General features: G+C 42.2%; 1 protein-coding gene across 1 annotated transcript in view; it reads right to left on the reverse strand.

Annotated features, from left to right (window-relative positions):
- Positions 1–4,880: 4,880 nt before the first annotated feature.
- Positions 4,881–24,292, reverse strand: part of tmtopsb (teleost multiple tissue opsin b) — a 33,412-nt gene continuing 14,000 nt past the window's right edge. Inside the window, exons 3-4 of the mRNA XM_070986016.1 lie at positions 13,818–14,051; positions 4,881–6,071 (exon numbers count right to left, since the gene is read on the reverse strand). Coding sequence (XP_070842117.1) covers positions 5,775–6,071; positions 13,818–14,051 — 531 coding nt within the window. The 3' untranslated portion in view covers positions 4,881–5,774. The remainder of the gene's footprint in view (positions 6,072–13,817; positions 14,052–24,292) is intronic.

Consider the following 24,292-nt stretch of genomic DNA (forward strand, 5'->3'; position numbering starts at 1 on the left):
TGGAGCAATCAATTCTGTACCCTGACGACATAAACATACATTTTAATTGCAGTTCTGAGTAAGCAGTGGCTGTGTCATGGATTCCCCATCAGCAGCTATTGGAGTGGAGTATGATCAGTGTTCTGTTGGTGTTGTCTCAGGTGGTGCTCTCACCAGAGCCTCTCCATATTGACCAGGTGTAGGAGATAGCAGTGCTGTGCTAAATGAGCTTCATTTGTCAGTAGAGGGTGGTGCTGTGGGCTAATGGGTTAAGTAGTGAAATCTTTGCTCAGCACCTTAAAAGTTCAGAGCCTCAGCAAGACCAGAAAGCATGGCTGGTGTTTTCTACCCCACTGTACCATCAGCGAATAATGTTACCAAGTCTCCTGCAGCTGTACGTACAATAAAACAGTGCTGGTCCCAGAATTTGTTTTTGATTGCTTCGCCACATTAGTGTAGCTTTATGTATCTCTTGTACAGAACAATTTCCTGAACAGGTGGATGCAAAATGAAGTAGTTAAGTGAGCGTAATGTAAAATTGTGTCTATTAAAGCCTTAAAAAACACTTCACATGCTGTGATCATCATGATGGTAGTTACTGTTTAACTTCCATAATACTCAGTCATATCAGTTTGCCTCTCCAACTCCAAACATTCATAGTCGAAATGCAAGTTTACACTCATCAATCTGTCATATGTAGACTATGGGGCAATACACTTGTATTTGGCGCTGTCTATTAGATCACATCACCCAAGATGCCTGTCAATGTCGGGTGTAAACAGGGTCACTGACTCACTCACAAGCATCATGTTCAGGTTTTTATCTCAAGCTCAAACTACAGAGTAACTTGCAGATGTTACAAGCAACAGGTTTACCTGCCCCCATAGAGCTTTCAGCCACTTCGGCCCATTTAATACAGCATAAACCAGTGCAGTCCCTATGACGATAATCCCCCACCCCCACCACTACCACCTGACCTTGAATACCATTTGGAATGTACCATTAGCATCAGCTATGGGGAGGAGTCAACCAAGAAAAGGTAAACGTAGATGGTGGGTTCAGTAGTGATTTCATGTCATCCATTGATTGCTTCAATGTTTAATTAACATCCCTGCTCATGACAGAGGAGAATAAAAAGCTGATCAAATGCCCATTTTGACTCCTCCTCCAATCCAACCAATAATAATGTGCACCTGGCTGATTACACTGCAGCTCACCTGTCCTCAATTAAGTCGTGGACCTCACAGGAAAGACGAAGACCCAAACTGTATTCAAAACTGTCGACTGTACAAGCAGCCAAAATGTAGCCTGAATCTGGATCCCTCCACTCATCAGATGGCGTTACCCATCTCTCATTTTAGAGCATAAGAAGTGACGGTGGGTTGCCATTAGCTGTGTTACTGTTTACTTCATCTTTCCAAAACTGGGAACCCCCTAAGCCCATAAACTCGATTTAACAGTTTCATGCTGCAAACTGAAAAACAGTCCAACTTAAAAAACTTAGAACTTAGAAAAATACTCAAAAGGTCCCAGATTAATGGTGTCTTGTGGGGTTACCAGTCACAAGCTCAGTTCTGTTTAAAGGCTCGGTCACACCAGCACTGAAAACGGTTAGATTTCATGGTGAAACTGTGTTGACAGTTCTGACCTTTGGATGACTGGTGAGTTCAAAACAGGAGAGGCTGTCAACGCTTATTAGCTGCACTGCATAAATCATGTTTATTGAATCTCCTCCATCAGCTGCTAAGGAGGAGACTAAGGATTTTTTTTACATTTTTTTTTTTTGGAGTGGATGGAGCAAAAGCATCTCTTTAATATGCTGTTGATAAGCAGTATATTGTCCCAAGTACTGTACTTGTACTTCCATTTTATGTTTCATACTTCATACTTCTCCACCAGATTTCAGAGGAAAATATTGAACTTTTTCTCCACTGCATTTATTCAATAGACTGACTTTCTAGTTACTTTGAAGAAGCAGATTACAAACACAAAATGTTATTAACAAATAGAAGATGATGCAGTATTTTATATTACGCTACACAACACTTCATAAAGTCATAGAAAATATCCTTCAGCAGCTACAACATTAAATTTGTACATTAATCTATCAATGATTGAGTGATGAGTCCTTTTGTATTGAGGTAAAAGTTTGCAGTTTCACTTGTGTGGCACTTTCTGGGGTCTTAAATCAAAATTTAGACTTTTACTAGAAAAGAGTAAAATATGTTGTGAAAATGTTCTCACACTTTGGAGAATTTCAAAATCCATAACGGATAATCCTTCAGTTAGAGATAAAAATCACTAAAATTGGATTCAGTGCAGAAAGTTTGTGCTGAAGAGGATCCATCTATAAGATTTCAGTTCAGTCCGTTTGGCATCTTCTTCTCTATAAAACTGTTTCACTCATTCGAACAGACGTGGACATTCATCCTGAAAACGCAGCGATTATAAAACCAATTTTAAAGTGCCTCTCTTCATCATGCTGCTAATGAGGACGCATGTAGCGATTTACTGGAGATACACACTCGCTTTTCCAATACGAAAATTGGATTTAGTCCAGCTACAACTCACACGGAGATGTGATGAGAGGACATTTCTGCTCAATCCAATTACAATGGAGTCAGAGAAGGGACACACTAAGGACATGTCAAACAATAAATTGTTAATAATGGATGTGTTCCTCTGTTGTTTCAGCTTTGCTAAGTGTTTTCTGGCAACAAAGGGACGCTGGAAATTAGCCCATTTATCTTTCCTGACTCATCTTCAGCGCGTGGATCAATGTTTATCTACATTTGTTGTAATCACTGAGGTAAAATTAATAGTGCAGGAAGTGCTGCATCTCATTTAAAAATGAGCATCAAATCTCTGCTTCTTTATCAGTCTGATGTCTCGAGAGTACGCTGATAGCGCCACTCTGCTGACTAAATGTAAAGCTCAATTAACTTTAGCGCCGTATTTTCATAAAAAAGGGGTATTTGCTTGTACTTTTTCTCTCTTTCTCACAGAACAGGGAAATGTTGGACAGACTGATGTCACATTATGATAATTATTAGTGCATTCAGAATTTCTGAGTAGACATTAGGTCCAATCACAGTCACATTAATCTGATTTGGGGCCCGTGGAGCAGATATTTGCTGCTCCCTGCAGACAGAGTTTTCACCACATCTGTGCTGTGCTGTGCACCATGTGCTGGCAATGTATAAGCTGCAGCATCAGAGTGCAGGTAGGTTGAGGTAAAGTGGGGACAACTTGTATAAAATACGATAGCCTGGTGATATTAAACCATCTAAAAGTATCCAGCTGTGAAGCTCTCTTTGGTATAATAGAAAACTTTCATTGCCACGGTGATAATTATCCTGCTCATATCCTGCGTTACTTCATTATCTGAATCTCTCAGGTGGAAAGGGGTCCAAGGATGGGTGACAAATCATTTTCTGCAAAAATTAAACCTGGCTATGCTTCAGAAACACCCAAACCTGTAAACAGTCAAGCGAGGACACACATATGAAGCAATATTGAGCATACTAAATCAGAAATACAGACACAGCCAACAGTCTTATTGGAGTAACGCTGACAAATGAGATTGGAGGAATTTATTTTGAGTAGTGCTGCAAGATCAAATTTGATAGGGTTACTTTTTTTGGGATCATGTTATAAGAGTCTCTTCAGCAGCGCCCGAAAGTCCAGGGCAAAGAGTGTGTAAATAATTAGTGAAATGTGGAAGATCCTCACTTAAAAACCAAAACATTATATCACCAGCTGGCCTGCCACTCCAATCTGTAACATTTATTTCTTGCAGCTTGTCAGCATAATTTCATTAAAAAGTGAACTCTGTGTCCTGATGTTCCATCACAGGCGGGTAATGATTTCTAGATTTTACAATGCTAAGCTACATAAAGGGTAGAGCTGTTGGTTTGGATGTCTGGAGTTGATAATCAACCCACATTTTTTATTTAGTGTTATTACATAATCTGTGTGTCTGCAAGTGATAAGACCACAGCCGGTGGACTCCTTAGTGTTTATAATTACATCCCAGACAGACAGACTCAGACAGACACACATGCACACAGCTGTTCGGATACGTTATGTTCATGGTGAAAAAGGCCAGGCCAGAAATGCTATGACGGGGTCAGTTTGCCCAAATTACACACAGTGTGTCCTCTCAGTTTTTATGCAGCTGATTCACAGATTCTTTCTGCAAATACGTGCTGTGCTTACGGCCAAAGCCAGCATCTCTTGTTATAGCTGATTAATCCCACATTTTATGGATATAGTGCTGTGCTGTCAATGCACAATATTTCAAACCCTCAAATGACAAACTCACCTCAAATGAGGTGAATGTGATTTCCCAAAAACGACCTCCCTGGTGTCCTGAATCAGTCAGCTGTTGGTCTGTAGGACTCTACGACAGGTGGATTGTGCAGCAGGAGTGGTTTGAAATGACTTGAAAGACATTTTCAAACTTTATTCTGCCTCTGCAAACAAGGAGCAAACACTTTTAGAAGTGCTTCACCCAAACTGTAAGAGTTCCTGTGAGAGGCTGCCCAGATGTGCAGCACGTATTGTTGACTTCTTGCCTCTGTGTGTGTGTGTGTGTGTGTGTGTGTTTACAGCCCTCATCATTCATTCATGGCCTTCAGTTGTTACACTCAACTCTAACGCTCTGCTTGTGGTTTGTTTTTCACGCAGATGAAGGCTGTAATTTAGAGCGTTAATCTGCTTCCCTCCCTGTAAATAATGCCTGTGTTAATAATTCATGGATTAACACCACATGTGAATATGGCCAAGAGGGAAGAGACGGAGAGAAAATGACACCGAGCTCCAGTTTCTGAAGGAAGACACGCACACACCGACACACACTTTGGGCGAAGTGAACAGAAAAAGAAGCGAGACGCCCAAATCTGTTTGTGACATGATTTCATTTATGTTACATAAGCAAAGAAAAATACAATCAGGAGACAACACAAAACCACATTTCCACTAAACCAATAGGAAACTGCTGCTTCAGAAACATCAAGACAACTCAAAACAGTGACTTCACATGTCCCTCATAACATGCCGAGATGTCCCTTTAATGGCTTTCATTACAGTCCCAGATTGGACGACAGAGGGCCCGTATGCAGCAATGTGTAAATAAAGGCATAATAGAAACCTTCTTAGTTCCAAATTGCATAAAATTGCTCAACAAATCTTTAATACTCTGTATCAAATCCTCAAATATCAGGCATGGAAACGGGGTCAGGAAAAAAAATGCTTACCCCCTTCTTCAACTGAATTATCGTCGAAAAAGAATAATCCCGCTAACCGAAGCTACACACAAAATACCTCATTGCCCTGTTTACCAGGAAGAAAAAAACACCAAACAGTTCATGAAATATCCACCAAAGAACACTGTGCTTTTCCAAAATGTTCCGGAATAATTTCTCAGATTAAGAAAGAACATTGTTTCGTTACATAACAAAGATACCCCGACCTATTTATGCGTCTGCGTCTGGTCCATAAAGAAGTCTGTAATCTTAGCATGAAGCACTATGCTGAGCCCTAGCCTACTGCTTTATGTACAGTGCCTCTGGTAAGTAGGTTTTGTGTGTATCCCTGTTTGCCGACTTCATAGGGCGATGATAACCTGTTCTGGGATTAAAAGGTCCCAGTTTGTATTTGAGATTCCCACTGAGCTCACTTTGTGCTCACTTTTCAAATCCTCGACGATTAAGAGGATTTGCTTCTTAATTGGAGACCTGCGCCTCGCTGCTTCGCTGTTCTGTAAACGTTCGTCTCCTGTCGTGTCTCTGGTTTTACTCCCTGTAGTGGGCCACCAGGACCAGTTTGGGTTTGGGGCTGTCGGCGGCAGGGGCGTGAGAAGCAGCAGAGCCTTGATTGGACGGGGACGGAGCCACGTGGCTGGCTCTCTGCGAGGACGCATGGACGGAGTTGGGCGAGGGCAGGGCGGAGGACGGCGCCGGAGCTGACACGTGGTGATCCCTGTCCGGCCGGACCGTGCGGAGCGTCCTGGTCGGCCTCGACAGCGTCTTTAAGGTGGAGCCTCGCTCGGGGGTGGAGCAGCTCAGGAACGCCCTGAAACACCTGTAGAACTACACACAAACATACACAGCATCACTGCCATTGTTCTGTACTTGTACACCATAGTAATACTAATAATCTATTATCTACTATACTGCGTTGGTTTATTTTGTACACATAACATGTATTTCCTGTCTGTCCATCCATGGAGAGGGATCCCTCCTCTGCTGCTCTTTTTTGAGGTTTCTCCTATTTTTTTCCCGTTAAAGGGATTTTTGAGGGAATTTTTCTTTATCTGAACTGTACAGATTGTAAAGCCCCTTGAGGCAAATTTGTGATTTGTGATACTGGGATGTATAAATATACAAATGATGTGTGCACTGAAAGGCATAACCAAGTGGCTCTGATAGTGTATACACAGGCTGGACGTCCAAATGAGAGACGCCGTCAAAGGTCAAAGAGACTTTCAGACTGACGAGCCAAACAAAGCCTGTGATGGTTGATGAGAACAGAGGACAGCAGCAGTGATGGATGCAGCGTCACAAGTGACGTCGGGAACAAAGAGCATGAGACGCTGAGAAACACCGAAGGCTGAAGAGGAACTCGATCAGATGTGGAGGGCGACAACGGTCCCAGAGGTAAGAGGAGCGCTCAGGGTTTCGACCCCCATCAGCAAGAAAAACAGTGGTAGCAGTAGAAGTACGAGTGGTAGTAGCTGTACAACTGTAGTTGTGCTGTACTAGTGACACAGTATGTAATAGTGGTAGTTTACTCACATTAATAGTTATAGAAGAAACAGAAATTTATGTAGCATGATGAGTTGCCATGCAAGGTGCTGGAAGGTAGTAGTAGTAACAGCAACAGAACATTTAGTGTACATATAGTAGCAGTATAATACATGTATACTCATGTATGCATGAGTGTATCAGTAGACCTGTTAAACAACAGCAGATGTAGAAATAGTAACAGAAGTATATCATAAGTAGTCAAATAAAACCACATTAAACAGTACTAAAGTAGCACATCTCATGCATGTAGTCCTGTAGTAATAGTAATTGTAACTGTATGCAATAGAAGCAGTAGAAGTAGAAGCAACCATAGACCAAGTAGTAGCAGTAGTAGTAGTGGTAATAGTAAGAGTGGTACAACAGAGGACTTAACAGTAGTCAAAAACTACTAGTTGTAGTTGTGACCACAGTGATACTTAAATACTTAAAGGTACATGAATTACAGTATTTGTCGTAGTGGTAGTACTAGAACTAGTAACAGTGAAAGTAACAGTAGCAGAAGTACAATCACCAGTATTAACCAGGGTAGTAACAGTTGTACTAACTGTACACCTACAGTAGCAGTATCAGCGCTGGTAGAAATAGTACTTTTGTGTAAATCATGATGATGAGTACACGTGAGAGTAAAAGTTCGACAGATGAAGATGATTGAGCTGCAGCCTCTTCTTCTTCCCTCTGTGGTGGGAGTCCAGCAGGCAGCGTGCCCCCCTGGATAAACGTAGTGTACTTAGTATACTCTCTGGTTCCACACGTATACTTAAAGTCTACTACATTTCCCCAGGGCGCCGCGGATCAAACGGCGGGCGTGCTGCTTGAGACAGTTTGTGGTGACATATTTAAGCAGTTGGCTGACAGTTTATCATATATGAGCCAATTATTTTTTGTTACCCCGAGGAAATGATGCAGCTTTCAAATTTAGCACTACGTTTTAAATCTTCTGGTGTCTCGAATCCCGATGAATGGAGCGGAGAGCTGGGCTTGGAGGAGGAAAGAAAGCCGCCGGTTTAAGAGCAAAACCTCCGGGGACACAAAAACGCTCGATGTGGCAAGTGGGAAGTGTGAAGAGGGAAGGGATGAAAACTGGACAGGGAGAACAGGAGGACACGCTGACGTCAGGAGGGATTACAGTTAAAACCGGGCACAGATTGGGATCTTAAGGCTGAGAAGTGACCAAATCCTCACCTGCCACTGCAAATCTGTGCGTCTTCAAGACAAACAGACGCGTGACGGGACTTTGATACCTCTGTGTGCAGCAATATGTGCTTGTGTATTTGCGGGAAACTCGCTTTTCCTGTAATGCTGCCCCTCATGTGACTCCATCCAGAGAGCCAAAACAATTAAGAATAAGAGCAGCAGAGGTGTCAGGAGTGTCCGTGACGGAAATATTCGCCACTGGAGTCAGAAAACACTCTGCTGCTGTCAACACTTCCTCTGAAAATACCACAAGGTGCATCAGAACAAGCACAACTGAACTGCCGTGATGCATTCAGGGCCTCAGCTTCCACAGAGGCCACATTCCATTTTATAATCTGAACAGTAGTGGGATTATTAAAGGCACATAAAAGCCAAGAAAAACATAAATAAACACATGCAGTCCAGTAAACTTTCCACACCACGAGAAAGATCTTAGAAAGCTTTTAGAAAAGTGGGTCTCTTGGGGTGTTGCAAGATAAATCTGAGCAGTTGAAGATGATTAAGAGGAGAGAAACCAGAAAAAAACATCTTTCTGTTGTGAAGTTATGTTCATTTTTCAGACTTCACTATAAGTGTTGCTGTTTTTCTTTAGCAAAATTTGACCTCTTAAGGCCTAAATGCAAAATAAATCAAAAGATCACAAGTACACAAATACACATTGATTTTCTCTGAAGGGGTCACAAGCCAAAAAACAAACAAACAAAACATTAAAATACAAAACAGTGCAGACAAAAGCAAGAGGTTGCATTCATTAAATTTACAGCTATCTTAAAAATGAGAACATTTTCCTGTCAGCGGTGGAAGAAGTAGAAATATCACAGTGTACAAATACTCAGTTACAAGTAAGAGTCATGCATTCAAAAAGAAGTACCAGCATGAAAATATACTTAAGTACCAAAAGTAAAAAGTACTCATCCTGCAGAATCTAATGTCACAGCTGCTTCATGTGCTGCTGTGTAGCTTAATCAATTATAATAATAATCATTAATTATTGTGTACTTGCTGATTATACTTGTAACCTGAAACTGAATGACTAGAATGTGGTGGAGTAGAAGAAACATGGAAATACTTCAGTGAAGTTTATTTCAAAATGAAGTTTTATTGAAGTGAGAAGCTGCGTTCCAGGTTTATCTCACAGATTGTTGTGAATAATTTAGGCTCATCGAAGGAAACTGATACAAAATGCATCTAATCAGAACTGTGAGTGTCAGATATGACGAGCCTGAGAGGAACTCAGCCGGCAGCAGGTGAACAACAGGTGAACAACAGGTGAACCGCTTTTCTTTCTTTCATCCTCCTCTTTCTTTCTTTCTTTCTTTCTTTCTTTCTTTCTTTCTTTCTTTCTTTCTTTCTTTCTTTCTTTGTCTTTCTTACTTTCTCTTTCCTTCCTCCTTCTTTTTGCTTTTATACCTGCTTCATACCTTTCTTTCTTTCTTTCTTTCTTTCTTTCTTTCTTTCTTTCTTTCTTTCTTTCTTTCTTTCTTTCTTTATTTATTTTTTGTCCTCCTTTTCACTTTCTTCCTTTCTCTTTCATGCTTTCTTTCATTTCTTTCTTCCTCCCTTCATTTATTTTTCTTCCTTTCCTCTATTTGTTTCTATTTTTTTCTATTTTCTCTATTTTTTGTTTGCTCTCTTTCTTTCCTCCTTCCTTCATTTCATTCTTTCTTTCATTCTTTCTTTCTTTCTTTCTTTCTTTCTTTCTTTCTTTCTTTCTTTCTTTCTTTCTTCTGTCCTTCCTTCATTTATTTTTCTTCCATTATTTTTCTCTGTTTCTTCCCTTTCTGTTATTTCTTTCTTTCTTTGCTCCTTCATTCATTTATTTTTTTCTGTTTGTGTCTTTCTTTCTTCCTTCTTTAAATGATTTTTCTTTATTTCTTCTTCTCTGTTTGTTCCTTTCTGTCTCTTCACTTTCCTTTTTCCTTCTCCCTCTTTCTTCCTTCCTTCCTTCATTTACTTTTTCTTTCTTTCTTTCTTTCTTTCTTTCTTTCTTTCTTTCTTTCTTTCTTTCTTTCTTTCTTTCTTTCTTTCTTTCTTTCTTTCTTGCCATAACATAACAACAGAAACATGAGAAAAGCTGCTGTGGGACAGTTAACAAGATTATGTGAGATGCATTCACAGACAGACAGACAGACAGACAGACAGACAGACAGACAGACGGGCAGACAGAGAGACAGAGAGACAGAGAGACAGACAGACAGACAGACAGACAGACAGACAGACAGACAGACAGACAGACAGACGGGCAGCCAGAGAGACAGACAGACAGACAGACAGACAGACAGACAGACGGGCAGCCAGAGAGACAGACAGACAGACAGACAGACAGACAGACAGACAGACAGACGGGCAGACAGACAGACAGACAGACAGACAGACGGGCAGCCAGAGAGGCAGCCAGAGAGACAGACAGACAGACAGACAGACAGACAGACAGACAGACAGACAGACAGACAGGCAGGCAGGCAGACAGACGGGCAGACAGACAGGCAGGCAGACAGACAGACAGGCAGACAGACAGACAGACAGACAGACAGACAGACAGACAGACAGCAGTGGGACCTTGTGCAGAGCCGCCCGTAAAGGTGTCGTTGGCGTGCTGACAGCTCGGCTCTGCCGCATGAATCTGAGCAGCGCTTTAAGTCTTCAACTCGCCTCAACACACTGCTGCCATAGTTATGGGCTGGGAGGAACTGAAGACTGAAAGCGTCACCCAGCGTGAGCGCCTCCGCACGTTTATCTGTGGAGCTGAAAGTTCAGTTAGCAGCTTAATCATCACACACGCTCGCACATGCAGCGGAAAACCGCGTCACAGGTCGGCCATCAAAGGCAGTCAAATGTCTCCTGAGCTCAGAAGCGACAGAGAGACAGAGTGAGGTGCAGGCAGATAAAAAGAGACAGAGACAGATAAAAGAGTGCGTGACAGAAGGAGGAAAAGGTCACCGCCGCACTGTCGTCCTCTGATAGTAGCATCACATGCTCATCAAAAAAATCAAAGCTAACGTTACCTTCCAGAGATTAAAGAGAACTTTCTTCCTGCACTCGTCCTCGTGTCACCTGTCTCTTTCATATTTCACCGTCCTCTGCCTGTCCTCCATCTTCATGTCCTTCAGTCTGTTTTTTCTTCATTCATTCTCACTTTCACTGCCACTTTCTCTTCTTCATTCCTTCTTTCCTGATCCGTCAGCCATTCTTTCTTCTGCCCATCTCTGTTTCCTGCTAATGTCTTTCTGACACTCCTCATTGCTTTGTCCTGACTTTCCATTTCATTGCTCTCTTTTTTCTCTCTTTTCTCCCTTCTTTCCTTCCCTTTCTTTTTTCTTCATTGCTGTCTTTTTAGTTATTTCCTCCTTCTTTCGTTTACTTTGTCTTGGTTCTTTAATTTCTTTCTTTCTTTCTTTCTTTCTTTCTTTCTTTCTTTCTTTCTTTCTTTCTTTCTTTCTTTCTTTCTTTCCTTTATGTATTCCCGTTTCCTTTCAGGGAAATCCTCAATGTTACTCAGCATAGAAACTCAAAGAGTCTCTACTGCTTTATGTTATTTTTACTGATTTCGTCTTTGTTTCTGAGGGACACTGTTTGAAGGAATCTCGGATTATCGATGTGCAGCTCGTCTGAAATTGATCCTGAATCCTGAAGTGATGTAAGCTTCAGCTTCTACCTGCCATTAGAAGTGTGTGTGACCTAATTTTAAGCTCTGTGATTGGCAATTTCCAACTGAAACACCCCTTCTGAGATAAGTTTATGTTTTTACGAGGACAAGCCTCAACGTTTAACCAAGAAACAGACATTTCTAATGCAGTTGTTCATCTTTTGCACTTCAGAGCGTCACGTTCATCCCAAACATCTGTCGGTTGATGACAGCCAGGTGAGGTAAACTGACAGAAACTCAACAGGCAGAAAAACACGACTTGAGACGCTCTTTTTTGCTCGTCAAGCTGTCCAAAGCAGTGAGCCGTCCTCTCCGTGACGCTCGTGTTTGTACAGTTATTAGACTGATCTACTAATGACTGCGGTCATGATTTATTGACGGTGAAGCGCTGCACTAAGCACCTTGAAGTTTGCTCTGCTGTCAATTAGCAAGGCCAGAGGCATCAGCCTGATTACTTCCTCTGTCTTCTCTGTTTTCCTCTCTGTGTCCTTGAGTGTCAGTCAGTGTGTATCACAGGGTGGTGTGTGTGGTGGTGTAAAGTGTCGATGCTGCTGTGCCTTTGACACATGATAATAATGCTGCACCTCTGCCTGTTATCTGTGCTCTGGGTGTGTGTGCGTTTGTGTGTATTTTTGGCTGGATGTGGGAATGCATGTGTTGTGTCTGGAGGTGTAAATGAGGATCCAGCAGATGAAGAGTGGAGGTCTGCCTCCACCTACATTAAACTCCCCTGAGTGTGAATCTCATGTAACTGGGTGTGTGATTCTTTAAATAAAGGTGAGCAGGTCATTAGACGCCACTGACGCCAGTTTACAGCTGTTCAGTTTAGGATGTTCATTTTCCCACAAAGCAGTGGTGGAAGGAGTTTACTCCTGTCAGACAAATGGAGTGGATTGTAAAGTACATTATTTGCCTCTAAAATGCAGTGAAGTACAGCTGAATAAAATGGAAATACTCAAGTCCAGTACCTCAAATTTGTACTTGAGCAAATGCATATGTGCTTCTCTGGTGAACACCTGTATTACACATTACGACTGTGTTTTACTAGACTGTCATTAGTACTCTGAATTTACACCCACCCCTACTTATTGGTGTATAGCTGCTGAAAATGACATTAATAAACACATATATCTTATGAATCTAAGTTTAGGTCAATGGCACCTGTGGAGGTCAATCTGATTTTAGTACCTTGGACATGCGCCTGCTTCCACCAATATTTTATTATATTCTTGACATTCAGCGAGGAGGATTTTGGACAAATGAGTAAACACGGGAGACAATGCAGAGGACGAGAGGTTAGACTGTGATTAGAGCCAAATTCACACATCAAAGCTCTGCAAACTGCGTACGCCTGCGCGGACATCGCTCAGGAGAAGGGAAAAGTTTGGCTGCGGTGACAGGAGGTGAGAGAAACTTCAGCTGAGCAAAGTGAAACCTGATCAACAGGATTATAAAATCTTCTCTCACACATTTCCTTTAGTGCTTAGTCATCATGTTTGGCAGCGGTTTCAGCATCATTCCTCCCACTCACATGTCATGCAAATAGTCTGAATCATTTCAGCGGCAACATGCAACACAACTGATTTTACAAGCCTGATCTCAGAAAAGTTGGGACTCTTTAAAATGTTTTTTGGTTTACAAAGTGTCCCTGAGCCCATGTAGTCATATCCTTCATTCAATCATGTGTTCACAAAGTGGTGAACCTCGCTCCATCCTCGCCTGTGAACGACTGAGCCTTTCCAGGACGCCCCTTTCATACCCAATCATGACACAATCACCTGTTCCCAATGAACCCGTTTACCTGTTCCAAACAGGTGTTTTTGGAGCGTTCCACATCTTTCTCAGCCTTTAGCTGCTCCTGTCCAAACTTGTTTTGAAGCATATATTGACAAAAATCAGTGAAGCTGATGAGGTAACACATTAAATATACTGTCTTTGTGCTGTTTTTAATTGAGCATACGTCAAAGAGGATTAGCTAGTTGGAGGCATTCAGTTCAACTTTGCTCCATCAGCGGTGATGCCTGAAATTTAACACGTATGTCCACCTCATACTAAAATAACATTTTCGAGGAACATCTAACAGACCGTGACTGATTGACAGTGGCATCCTCAGACGCTGCTTGAAACCAGGCAGAAAACGCAGGAAGACGAATGAGCCGAGAGAAACACGGCGACAGAGAACGCCTCACCTGTTTGTTCATGAATATGTAGATGAAAGGGTTGATGACGGTGGAGAACTTGGCCAGCAGCGACGGCGTGATGCTCGCCTCCGGGGTCAGAAGGTCGCGGGGGCCGAAGGTCGCAAGCAGAGCCGCCACTCCGTAAGGCAGCCAGCAGACCAGGTAGCACACCACCATGGTGACGACCATCACCAGCACTCGCTGCTCTCTGCGGCGGGTCACCACCGAGCTCACGCTGCGAACCTGGCGGAGAAAAAACTTTATTGGAGCATGTGACTGAAAACAAATCGAAAGGCGAAAAGAAAAACATCGCTGGTGCAGTTTTCAGGGTGCTCTGCGCAACAGCCAGCCCACATATGCAGAGAGATCACATGATGGAGTATTAAGGCCAGTCTTGGGGTAAAACCACTCGTTTTCACATACAAGCTGACGAGCAGCTCTCACCTGTTTACTACAATAAAGAATTCAGTTCATCTTGAAGGTGCTGTGAGTCATTCTGGAGAAAGATTGTTGATATCGCTGAATATCAACAAGCGAGAGGGACGGTGAATCTGGCACGCTGCGTGGAATCACATCGAGGAGAAGGAGGGATGGCAACACGAACAACCTTTCTCCAGAATGACTCATGTAATGACTTATGTAATATCCTGATTTTTTGGGTTACCTTTCATAATGTTTTGCGATTTTCTCCAGAAATCATGACTTGGTTTTAGACTGAAAACTCGGCGGCTTTAATCGTCGCAGGATCAAAGTGCGTCCGGTGTCTCTTTGTTGTCCACCTCCACTGTAGATCAGTCAGACACTTACGTCTCTCTGACTGCCTGCCAACGCTAAATGCTGCCGTTGAACTGCTTGAAGATGCAGCTCCAAATGATCCCACTGAAAGAGAGGCGGTGAGTTTTCCCAAGAAACTGAAGGCTCTTCCCGTTCTCCTTCATCTGCACGCTCACCACGCCTGGGTCTGTCTCACATTAGTGCAGAGTGGAAGTGGACAATGACTCCATGCAGCTGGAATGGAGAGCGACCCATTCAGCATCTAAAACGCCTCAATAAAACCTAGTAAATCAAGCTATTTTCACCTTCTCTCACCTGGTTTGCCATCTTTAACGTGCTCCATGTGGACTTTGGGAAATACTAACATAAATGAAAGTGCACATGCCAGAGAATTAGAGGAAACAAGTTAAAGATATTACTCCTATCCCTCCACTGAAGGCTCTCCTTCATTTTCCTTGCGATGTGTTTTCATGGTGGGCTCAGACCTCATTACAGAAGCAGAAATGTCCCTGCGCTCCAACGCTTGTTTGTCTTGCACCTATAAAAACACCCCCATCAAACAGAAAATCTGTTCATGTTTGGAGGGACGTCTATCATTAACCATGGTGACAGCTGTTTCCTGTCTATTGTGCAGAGTTGTGAAGGTTTTGTGGTTATTTCTAGAGTCACTCCACAGCGGAGAGTCATCATGTGTAAGTTAGCAGGAGGTACCAGTTTATGAAAGTGAGCGATTTACCTTTTCTTGCACATTAAGTTCGGACCTCAACTGTTTGCCTCCTCTAAAGTTATCAGAAATTTATTGTTCCCTTCAGTAATTATGAAGCCAGTCAGACGTTGAGGTCAACAGCTGACGGTTTGTGGCAGGTGGTCAGCGGCGGTCCTGGATGATTTGGTGCCCGAGGCAACACTCTGCAAGCAGGAAGTGTAGCGCTGCCGTCGCGTCAGCTGCCGGCTGCACCTTGAGCCTGTTTTTGTTTGTTTTCTGGCAAATATTAGTTTACAGTTTGGCACATTTGCATCATTTAAAGTCATGCTGCATGATGTAAGTGCACTGTAACCACGGACGAAGAGGCAATCGACACTTTCAGTACTGAAGAGAATCTAAAAACGCTGAGATCAAACCAACAGACTTCCAGAATAAGTCTGCTGCACAGTTTCAGAAGACTCTACGAAGGACTCATCTGCTATGAATTCTGGGTAAATTAAGTCCTGTTGGCCTTCTGGAAGAGTTCAACACCTACAAAGACGTTTTATGGGGAAAACAATACAACAAAGCAGAGTGTTTCACCTGCCTGACTTTGTTAACGTGCTCAGATCTGCCTGATTTGACCATTTTTCCTTGAGATTTGTGCTTCAACCATGGGTGCTTCATAGTTGAATGGTTTCTTTTCTTTATTGTGTTAATTGCTGATGTAAAATCTGGAGTCTCGACAGGGTGTTTTATTTCTAAAATTTACCGTCCTCACGAACATTTTCAAGTGACATTTAAACCCAAACAACCACAGCCTCTTCTGCCAACATCAATTTCACATGGAGAAACTCTGAAATATTCATAAATTGGTCAATGTGATTTAAAAATCTAAATGAAACAGATGAGAAAGTCGGGGGGAGGGCGAATGAGGAAGATTCACATCATGCAGCTTTGTTTGATTTAATAATTTGGGCTCATGAATCAGTGGCAAACTCTGCGTTACAAGAAGAGACACACCGAGCGCTACTGATGCCATATCTACTCTGACCGAGGTTACTACTGGCTGCTCAAACAGCCACCAAACATCATGTGTAATTTAGCCTATTTGTCATGCAGAGTGTAAAATAAAGCTGTGCATCGAGCATCAGTGACAGTCCCCTGAGAAAATGTTTTCCCGGGACAAATCAAGACGTATCTCTCACACTGACTTTTAGGTTTCTCTTTCTTGCTTAACTTACTACATTTGCCTAAAAGCTGTTGTTAAAGGTGGGTTTGATGTAAATGTTTTTTAAAAACAACTTAGAGAAATGATGTTATGTTAAACGACAGCGCAGCAAACCCTCATTTGAGATAACTTTAGGGATGTTCTCATATCTGAGAACTGATGGCTGGTATGAAGGAATGCATCAACAAACTGCATTGTCTCCACGTCTAATTCAGAGGACGAACAAGAAGATATCAGTGCTGGAGGTAGTCATTTGTCATTTTGATTGGCTGCCAGACTCGACGGCCTTATCTCATGCCAGCTGAGAGAGGACAGCGAAGTGTAGTTTCTGTTTGTTTGCATGTATTTGTAACCTTAATTAACTGAGCCTAATGGACGTTGGAGAGTTGAGGACACCATGCCAGCCAAACCCTGAGGCGAATGCAAGCTGAGCTCACTGGGCTTCAGATAAGACCTGCATCCTTTTCTTGTTGGTAGTAACAGAGTTTTACATTTCCCATTCAGTTCATGTTCAGAGGTTCCATGTTACTCTGAGCCGCCTGCACCCTCTCAATCCCAGTGACAGGTGCTGTGTCAGCTGTGGAGGATGTCATACGAATATTTCAGGCTGAGGATGTGGCAAAAAGAATAATATGTTACAGCACGTTGACAGTTTCAGGTCAATAATGGACCAGACACTGTCACATGATCAAGGACACGCTCCATCATCGTGCTGGTTTGTCAAACATCAGTGAGGCAGAACCAAGAGTTAACAAGGAGGAAAGGTGTTGGAAAGAGCAGCGAGTGTGCGATGCAGTCAGGGAAAGTGCAAAAAACTTGGAGAGAAAAGTTAGATGAGAAGCAGGTGATTAGCTTATATTAGCTTAATGCAAAGATGTTTACACGCTTTGGTTTAAAGAAACAAGATGCAATGTGTTCATTTATTGCTTAACCTTTGAATTTTGCTCAGTTTTATGCTAAGCTAAGCTAATTCCCTGTTGCAAATTGTCATCACCAGGCTTATTATGATTTAAGACATATTGTTTTATATGTTTGATTTTTTCCCCCACTTCATTTAAACAATGGTTTGATCAGTTCTTTAAAGTAAAACTTTTCGTGTGGTTGACTAATTGTACGGGCAGGTTAAGGGCAAATTTCCTATTCAGTCTCCAAGTGCAGTCTTCCTAAACAAAACAAATTAGAAAAGCAGTCTCTGCTTCGAAAGAAGGAGCTGCATAGGTGGAAAGTCTACAGCCTGATTGTCCATCATATTGAAGGGAAGGACAAAGGAGGCAACACTTGTACATTTCTGCAGAGGCTGAAAGTCCAGCCTGAATCTTAAGTCTACACCTTCAACCGACCAATCAGACGGAGGAGCCACAGAGCTGCACAGGGGCCCTGAAACAGACCCCAAATGTTTGTGAAATTTCTGTGGTGCATAAAGCTCCACATCCATACACACTTCAAATCTTGGCAGTAAAACATTCATGAAGAGCATCACGTAAATGTTATGCACAAGGACAGTCAGAGTGATGAAGCAGCTTACGTAACGTTAAACCTCTCAGCTGAGCCAAAGTGAGAAATGAATGACTGGTCGGAGCTTGTGAACTGAATTTAAAGGCTCTAAAGGCTCTGAGAACCTACGGGGGTATTATCATAGCATTATCATCTGCAAATGCGTGTGGAGAGTTATGCATCTCAGTCCGTATGTGCAAACACGGATTTGGGAACGTGTACAGGAATCTGCAAACATGTCTTCAGATTTGCTGAGATTTAGGAATCTGGACAGAAATCTGTAAACGGCTTTTTATCGAAGAGGGGAAAGTATTTAGCTGCAAGACAAAAAGACAACTCTTCAGAAAGTACGGCTGTCAGGTCGCTGCCTGTTTACATGTGACCCTGCTAAACTCCTGCTGTGGCCGAGATTTGCAAACGTCTGTGACTTCAGGGTCTTTTCACCCTGAGCTCACGCTGCCAGGTTGGCCCTTTTCACTGAAGAACTAAAACAACAGTGAAGGCACGGTGCGATGTTACTGCACTGCTGCTGAGTGCTCTGAGAAGCGACTGTCAATCTTACCTGAGACTTGACTTTAGCTTTGCTAACAGTGCAACCTGCAGACCTGTAATGTTAGAGGACAAGCTAACGTTAGCCAAAAGCTGCATTGTTGCAGCATTTCCTCTGAATGAGCTTTAACAGTTTCACATTCCTCCACACACATTTGCAAATAATACTGCGATAATAATACCCATTGTTATTAGCATTAGTGTAACCGTTTCCGCCAAAGTTTGATCAGTTTGTGTCGTTCCAGTGTCAATTTTGTCGGCCATGTTGTTATTTGGTCTTATGTGTCAAATGTTCTTCTTAGTTTTTATCCTATTCAGAGTTTTAATGACACTTTAGTCTTGATCTTTAATCTTGATCAAAGAAAGCCACTTTTATTCAGTGTTTTGGTCAATAAAAGCTGTTTTTCAGTCATCAGACTGAATATTTCAGTCACTCTCATTTAGGCAAAACCTTTAAAAACTCATTTTGATGGTAACAGGACGAATAAACAGGGAATTTTTTGCCAACAAATACATCTGTAAGTAAGGTGGCTGCTCAGGTGTTCGGTGCATACTGTTGTTTATGACTGCAAGGCGTTTTTTTTTTTTAAGCTACTAAAATCTGCCAGCGACAGGCTTCATTCAGTCGGTTGTTGGCTGGAATTCAAAAGCCTGCTTTTGTTGACTTTTATGTGAAAACAGAGACATACTGTAACAACACTTATTACACATTTTCACTGGTAAATATACCTCCTTTATGACTGCTTTAAAAAAATAAAAAATGCTCCCATATTTTTAACCGGGGACTTTTTCGTCTGACGTGGGCTTTTCATCCAAACATTTAAATATCAATTTTGGGGATTTGCACTTTTCAAATGGCCAATAATGTGGCTCATTTACTCCTTTGATTGGACGCTATAGAAAAGCTATTATGGAGCAGAGCAAACGGTGCTGCTGCTGTATTACAAGCAGATCTAATCACTCTTGAATGTCAGCCATTAGCTTAATATCCGTGATATGAAAAACGGAAACAAATCACATCGTTCAGACAGAGGAATCGTCACATTGCCCATTAATGCTGAAATATTTTAAGCAAAGTGCTTCATGATTTTTTTAATAACTGTAAAATGATGAAATGAAACACCAAATAAAAACAAATTAAGCTCACAGTGAGCAGACGGCGGTCACTCACCTCTGCCTCGGTTTCTTTGTCTCGTTCAGTGTCTCAGGTTTCATTACACAATAAACTGTACACACACACGCACACACACGAGATTTAATCACTTTCACCAAAACTCTGGGAATGTGTGTGTGTGTGTGTGTGTGTGTGTGTGTGTGTGTGTGTGTGTGTGTGTACCTTACAAGTGAGAAAAATGCATGCTGTGTAAGCAGAGGATTATCTCCTCCCAGGTAACCTTACACCTTGGCTGCTGAGACACAACAGCACAAACATGCAAACGCACACGCGGACTCTGACGCCGCAGAGCAAAATTAAACAAACCCGCCGTCCGATGCCAATCTCGATCACCTTGAGCATTTTCTCTTGTCTTTCTCCACAGAAAAGTTGGATGTTGTTGTCGCTAATTAACAATTTTGCCAAAGATCTTCACACAACATTAGATTATAAAACCAACAAAGCTGTGAAAATGATTAGGATTGCTATCAGTTCATTAACTTAAGTTGCTATCAGTACTATTCTTGTTTTTAGGTTCTGGCAGCATGTTGTTTTAATGAGTCGAGTCACTTATCAGTTTGGTAATTTGGACCAGAGTTTAATAACCTGAAGTGGATCAAAATAGCTTTGAGTTTTGTGTGTTGTGGAATCTGCTGCGTATAGCTGCGAGCGGTGTCAGCGTCCTTGACCGAGGCACCGGCTTAGAGCTGGTTCCCAGGAGCTGCACACTGGCTGCACACTTCTCCTCAGGGATGGGTTGAAATGCATTTCACATTTCACTACATTGCTCTTTTTATGACTGTATGTGACAATAAAGGAATGCGCGAGACAAAGGCAGCTATCTGTCTGCCTTCAGGCTCTCTGACTTTATCAACCAGGAAAATCACAAACTGCTTCCCCAGCCTTCCCTCGGTGTTAGTATGTGACACCAAAAGTGCATATTGGTTTAATTTGTTGATTCTCAGCAGCTCAGCAGTTTATTTGATGTGGTCCAAAGGCAGCTTATGCTCCACTGTGTTTACCAGCTAGTTGCAAACTTTGTCTAATCGTCTAGCTGCCTGGAAACAGCACTAATCAAATGCTAATAACTTAAAGTGCAATACCCAAGCAAGGATACAAGATTACGTTACCCAAAAAGATTTTTATCCACAGGTTAACGGCCAACACAAATTTTATAATTGAACTTTTCCTTTGCTAAAGTTGCTAAATTCTTATTTTCAGGTCATTACACACAGATGAAAACATAATTCCTGCCATATTCTGCCAATAGATGCTGAAAATAAAAGTTTTAGGTAATGACTTTATTAAGATGTTTTAAAGGAAATCTTTTAAAGAAATCAATTATCTTTAGGTCAGTGTGGTGGAGGACTTGTTGAGAGTGTTATCCTGTCCATCAAATCCACAGACGCACATGCACCTGCAGGAACATTAACCTTGAATAATTTTGAAAAATGAAGGCTGCTGTGACTTAGCGTCGACCATATCGAGCTCTGCAGTAAAAAACTCAAGGGGAAAAGTGATAAACCAAAAAAAAATCACAGCCATAACTCTTCCACGATCCACTTCTCTCTCAACCATCCCGTCGCTCTGTTTATTTCTCCATCTCTTCTTCTCTACGCCTACGAGGATCCATCAACATACATGCCGCCGTCTTAATCTGACACTGACAGGAAGCAAGATGCTGAGAGACTTCTCACTACATCTGGCTCTGTTTTCCTCAGTTTCTCAGTTTAATTAATTCAGAACGCATCACCGGCTGAATAACTGTGTCTGAAGAGTCACTTTCTCCCTCTGGTCCTCTTCTCGTCTATCTAAAGGCGTTTAATGATGACTTCCAGCAGATGTGAATTCATCGAATAAAGAAATGTACCCATCGCATCAATCTATAGCTCTAACTCAGGCTGCGATGGAGACAAACATCCCACTCCCAGTGAGGGAAAACTTCCCAAATTCATTTCAGTCATCAGGCACTAATGGGAAATCATCGTATGCATAAGAACTTTACTAAACTGAGGAGCAAATCTTCTGATGCACTGCAGGAAGTGAAGCAGGCGATGTAAAAATAAAATGTAGTTTTTCAGGCAGTCAAAGAAATATATTGTCATCAAAGCTTAATTATGGATACAGTACAAATTAATTAGATAGACTACATTTCCAGGAGTTGTGTTCATTTAAATGGTAACAGGTGCATTAATGGGAGCGAAAAGGAAAAACTGCAGCAACCATCTGTGTAAAAGTTTTTCCACTTCCTCTAGTGAGCATTATTTTTGAAATATTTAGAATATTTTAATCAATCTCACACTTTCTATTTCATTATGTTCGTGCAATTTTAATACATAATACATGTATACACCCTGCTTCAAAAAGCAACACAAAAAAAGGTCAGTGCGCCTGCAGGCGTTGCAGAAACCCACAGAGGCATGTCACATGAACCATCAAATGGTGTGGCAAATGAAATTCTTGTGCGAACAGCGTCAACACATCAACATCCAGGGCCCACAGACACGTGCAGAGTGTGGTTCATGGCCGCGAACAAACACATTTAACCATCCCACACGAAGTTACTTAGGTACACTCTGTATGTATGTGGCTGCCAAATCGATTAGCATAAAAGAAATAATTTAGCATCAGGATAAAGGCAAAAAACAAGCAGCCACACTTGCAGATGAACAAGGACATCTGCCACCTACAGTCACACACACACACACACACACACACACACACACACACACACACACACACACACAGATATACAGCCATCTATCAACTGCTAAATTACGTAAGTTTTGTCTCCAAACATGATGCACAAATGCTTTCCCAAACCCTTTTCCTTTGCCTTAGAGCAGTTAAACTTACACTGAGTCTAAAAAGTATCATAATCAACTTTCTAAACCCGCTGTGTATAATTTGTCTAATTGTGGAATATTACTCCTCCTCGGGTTATTAAACCCCCACGACCAGACACGAATGTGAAAGCTTCTGGTGTTGGTAGCTGCATCCTTGGTACACCAATGCAGACACACATGTTCAGACAAAAAAAAAAAAAGATAAATGAAGAGTTTTCGTCTCCTGTGATTAGCTGACAGTGGGTGTGAAGGTCTGTAGCCTTGAGGTTTAATGACGCGCCTCAGCAGAATGTAATGAAGACTGTCGTCTGTAATCCTGTCATTAACACCAGCCTGTGGAAGAAACCTTTGTGCTGCTCTCTACTCCCATTGCTTAATGACTATTTTCAGCTTTCTAACTTTGAAATTCTCTCCGCTCCCACCAGAGGGTACCACTCTCATCTCTCCTCTGACCTACTCCTACCAGGGTCTCTCAACTTTGTTTCACTGCAATCCCAAAACCATTTGGTAATTCAGAGAGAGCCTGCTGCTATCATAAAGTACAAAAGCTTTATATTATATGAGCAGCATCCTTGAGGCAGCTCACCTGGTAGAGTGTGTACCAAGCATCAAGGCCTAACTGCATGTCTTCCTCCCTCTCTCTCTCCCTGCCTTTCCTGTCTCTCTCCAGCTGTCACTATCACAAATGAAGCAGAAATGGCAAAAAAAAAAATCAATAATAATATTAGCAGCACGCTACCTGTGTTAGAGAAATACAAAGGAGCCATTTATAGCAAATGGTTATCAAGTTTTCTGAAAAGAGTCCAAGCAGCCCCAAGGTTGGTCACACATGATGGTTCAGAAGTTTGGACTCTTTTTTCCGTCAATAATGGCTTATTTAGCATTGATTAAAAACAGCATAATTCAGACATCAAAGGCATTATTCACATTTGAAATAATGTTGGTTGCCTTTTAGTTGCATGGCAGGGGAGAATACTGTTGTAGTTTTTCTCCAAAACGATTCTGAATTTGTTGTCCCATCTATAAAAGCGTAAGTGTCCCTGGATCATTACCGAACCACCTATATGTGCAGGACTCATCACCTCTTCCTCCTCTGGGACGATCTGATCACAACCTTCAGCACGTCCTGCCTGAGCACAAACCTCTCGTACACAAGCAGCCAGCTGTCACTCGAAGCTGAGGAGGCTCTGAAGGACTGCTCTGATACAACTGTGTGGGAAGTACTTTGTGATGTTCACGAGGACACTGACACACAGTGTATAACGGACTACATCAGCGTCTGTGTGGAGAGTGCCGTACCCATCAGGAATGTACGGTGTTTTTGCCAACAAGAAACCCTGGTTTACTCCTAACATAAAAGCTTCCTCTTCAAGGATAAAGGAGACTTCAGGTCAGGAAATAAAGAGGAGCTGAAGAATGCACAGAGGGAGCTGAGGAGGAGGATCAGAGAGGAAAAAACAGCTACAGGAGGAAGATGGAGGAGCAGCTGGAGTTTGAAGGGGCCTTAAAACCATCTCTGCCAACAAGGATCCCAGCTCCCAGCCTGTGGGGGGCCGAAAGTGTGTGAATGATCTGAACATTTTCTTCAATCACTCATCTGCCCCTCCCTCTGTCCAGCCCTCCCTGCTGCATCCCCCATCATCTGAAGCCCCTTTACATTCACCGCATTTCCCATTCAATGCCCTACCGTCCCCCTACAACCTCTAGCACACACCCCAACCGCCCCAGTCTGCCCTTCACTACAGACCAGGT

Source organism: Chaetodon trifascialis, chromosome 18, assembly GCF_039877785.1.
Source record: "Chaetodon trifascialis isolate fChaTrf1 chromosome 18, fChaTrf1.hap1, whole genome shotgun sequence".
Lineage (NCBI taxonomy): Eukaryota > Metazoa > Chordata > Actinopteri > Chaetodontiformes > Chaetodontidae > Chaetodon > Chaetodon trifascialis.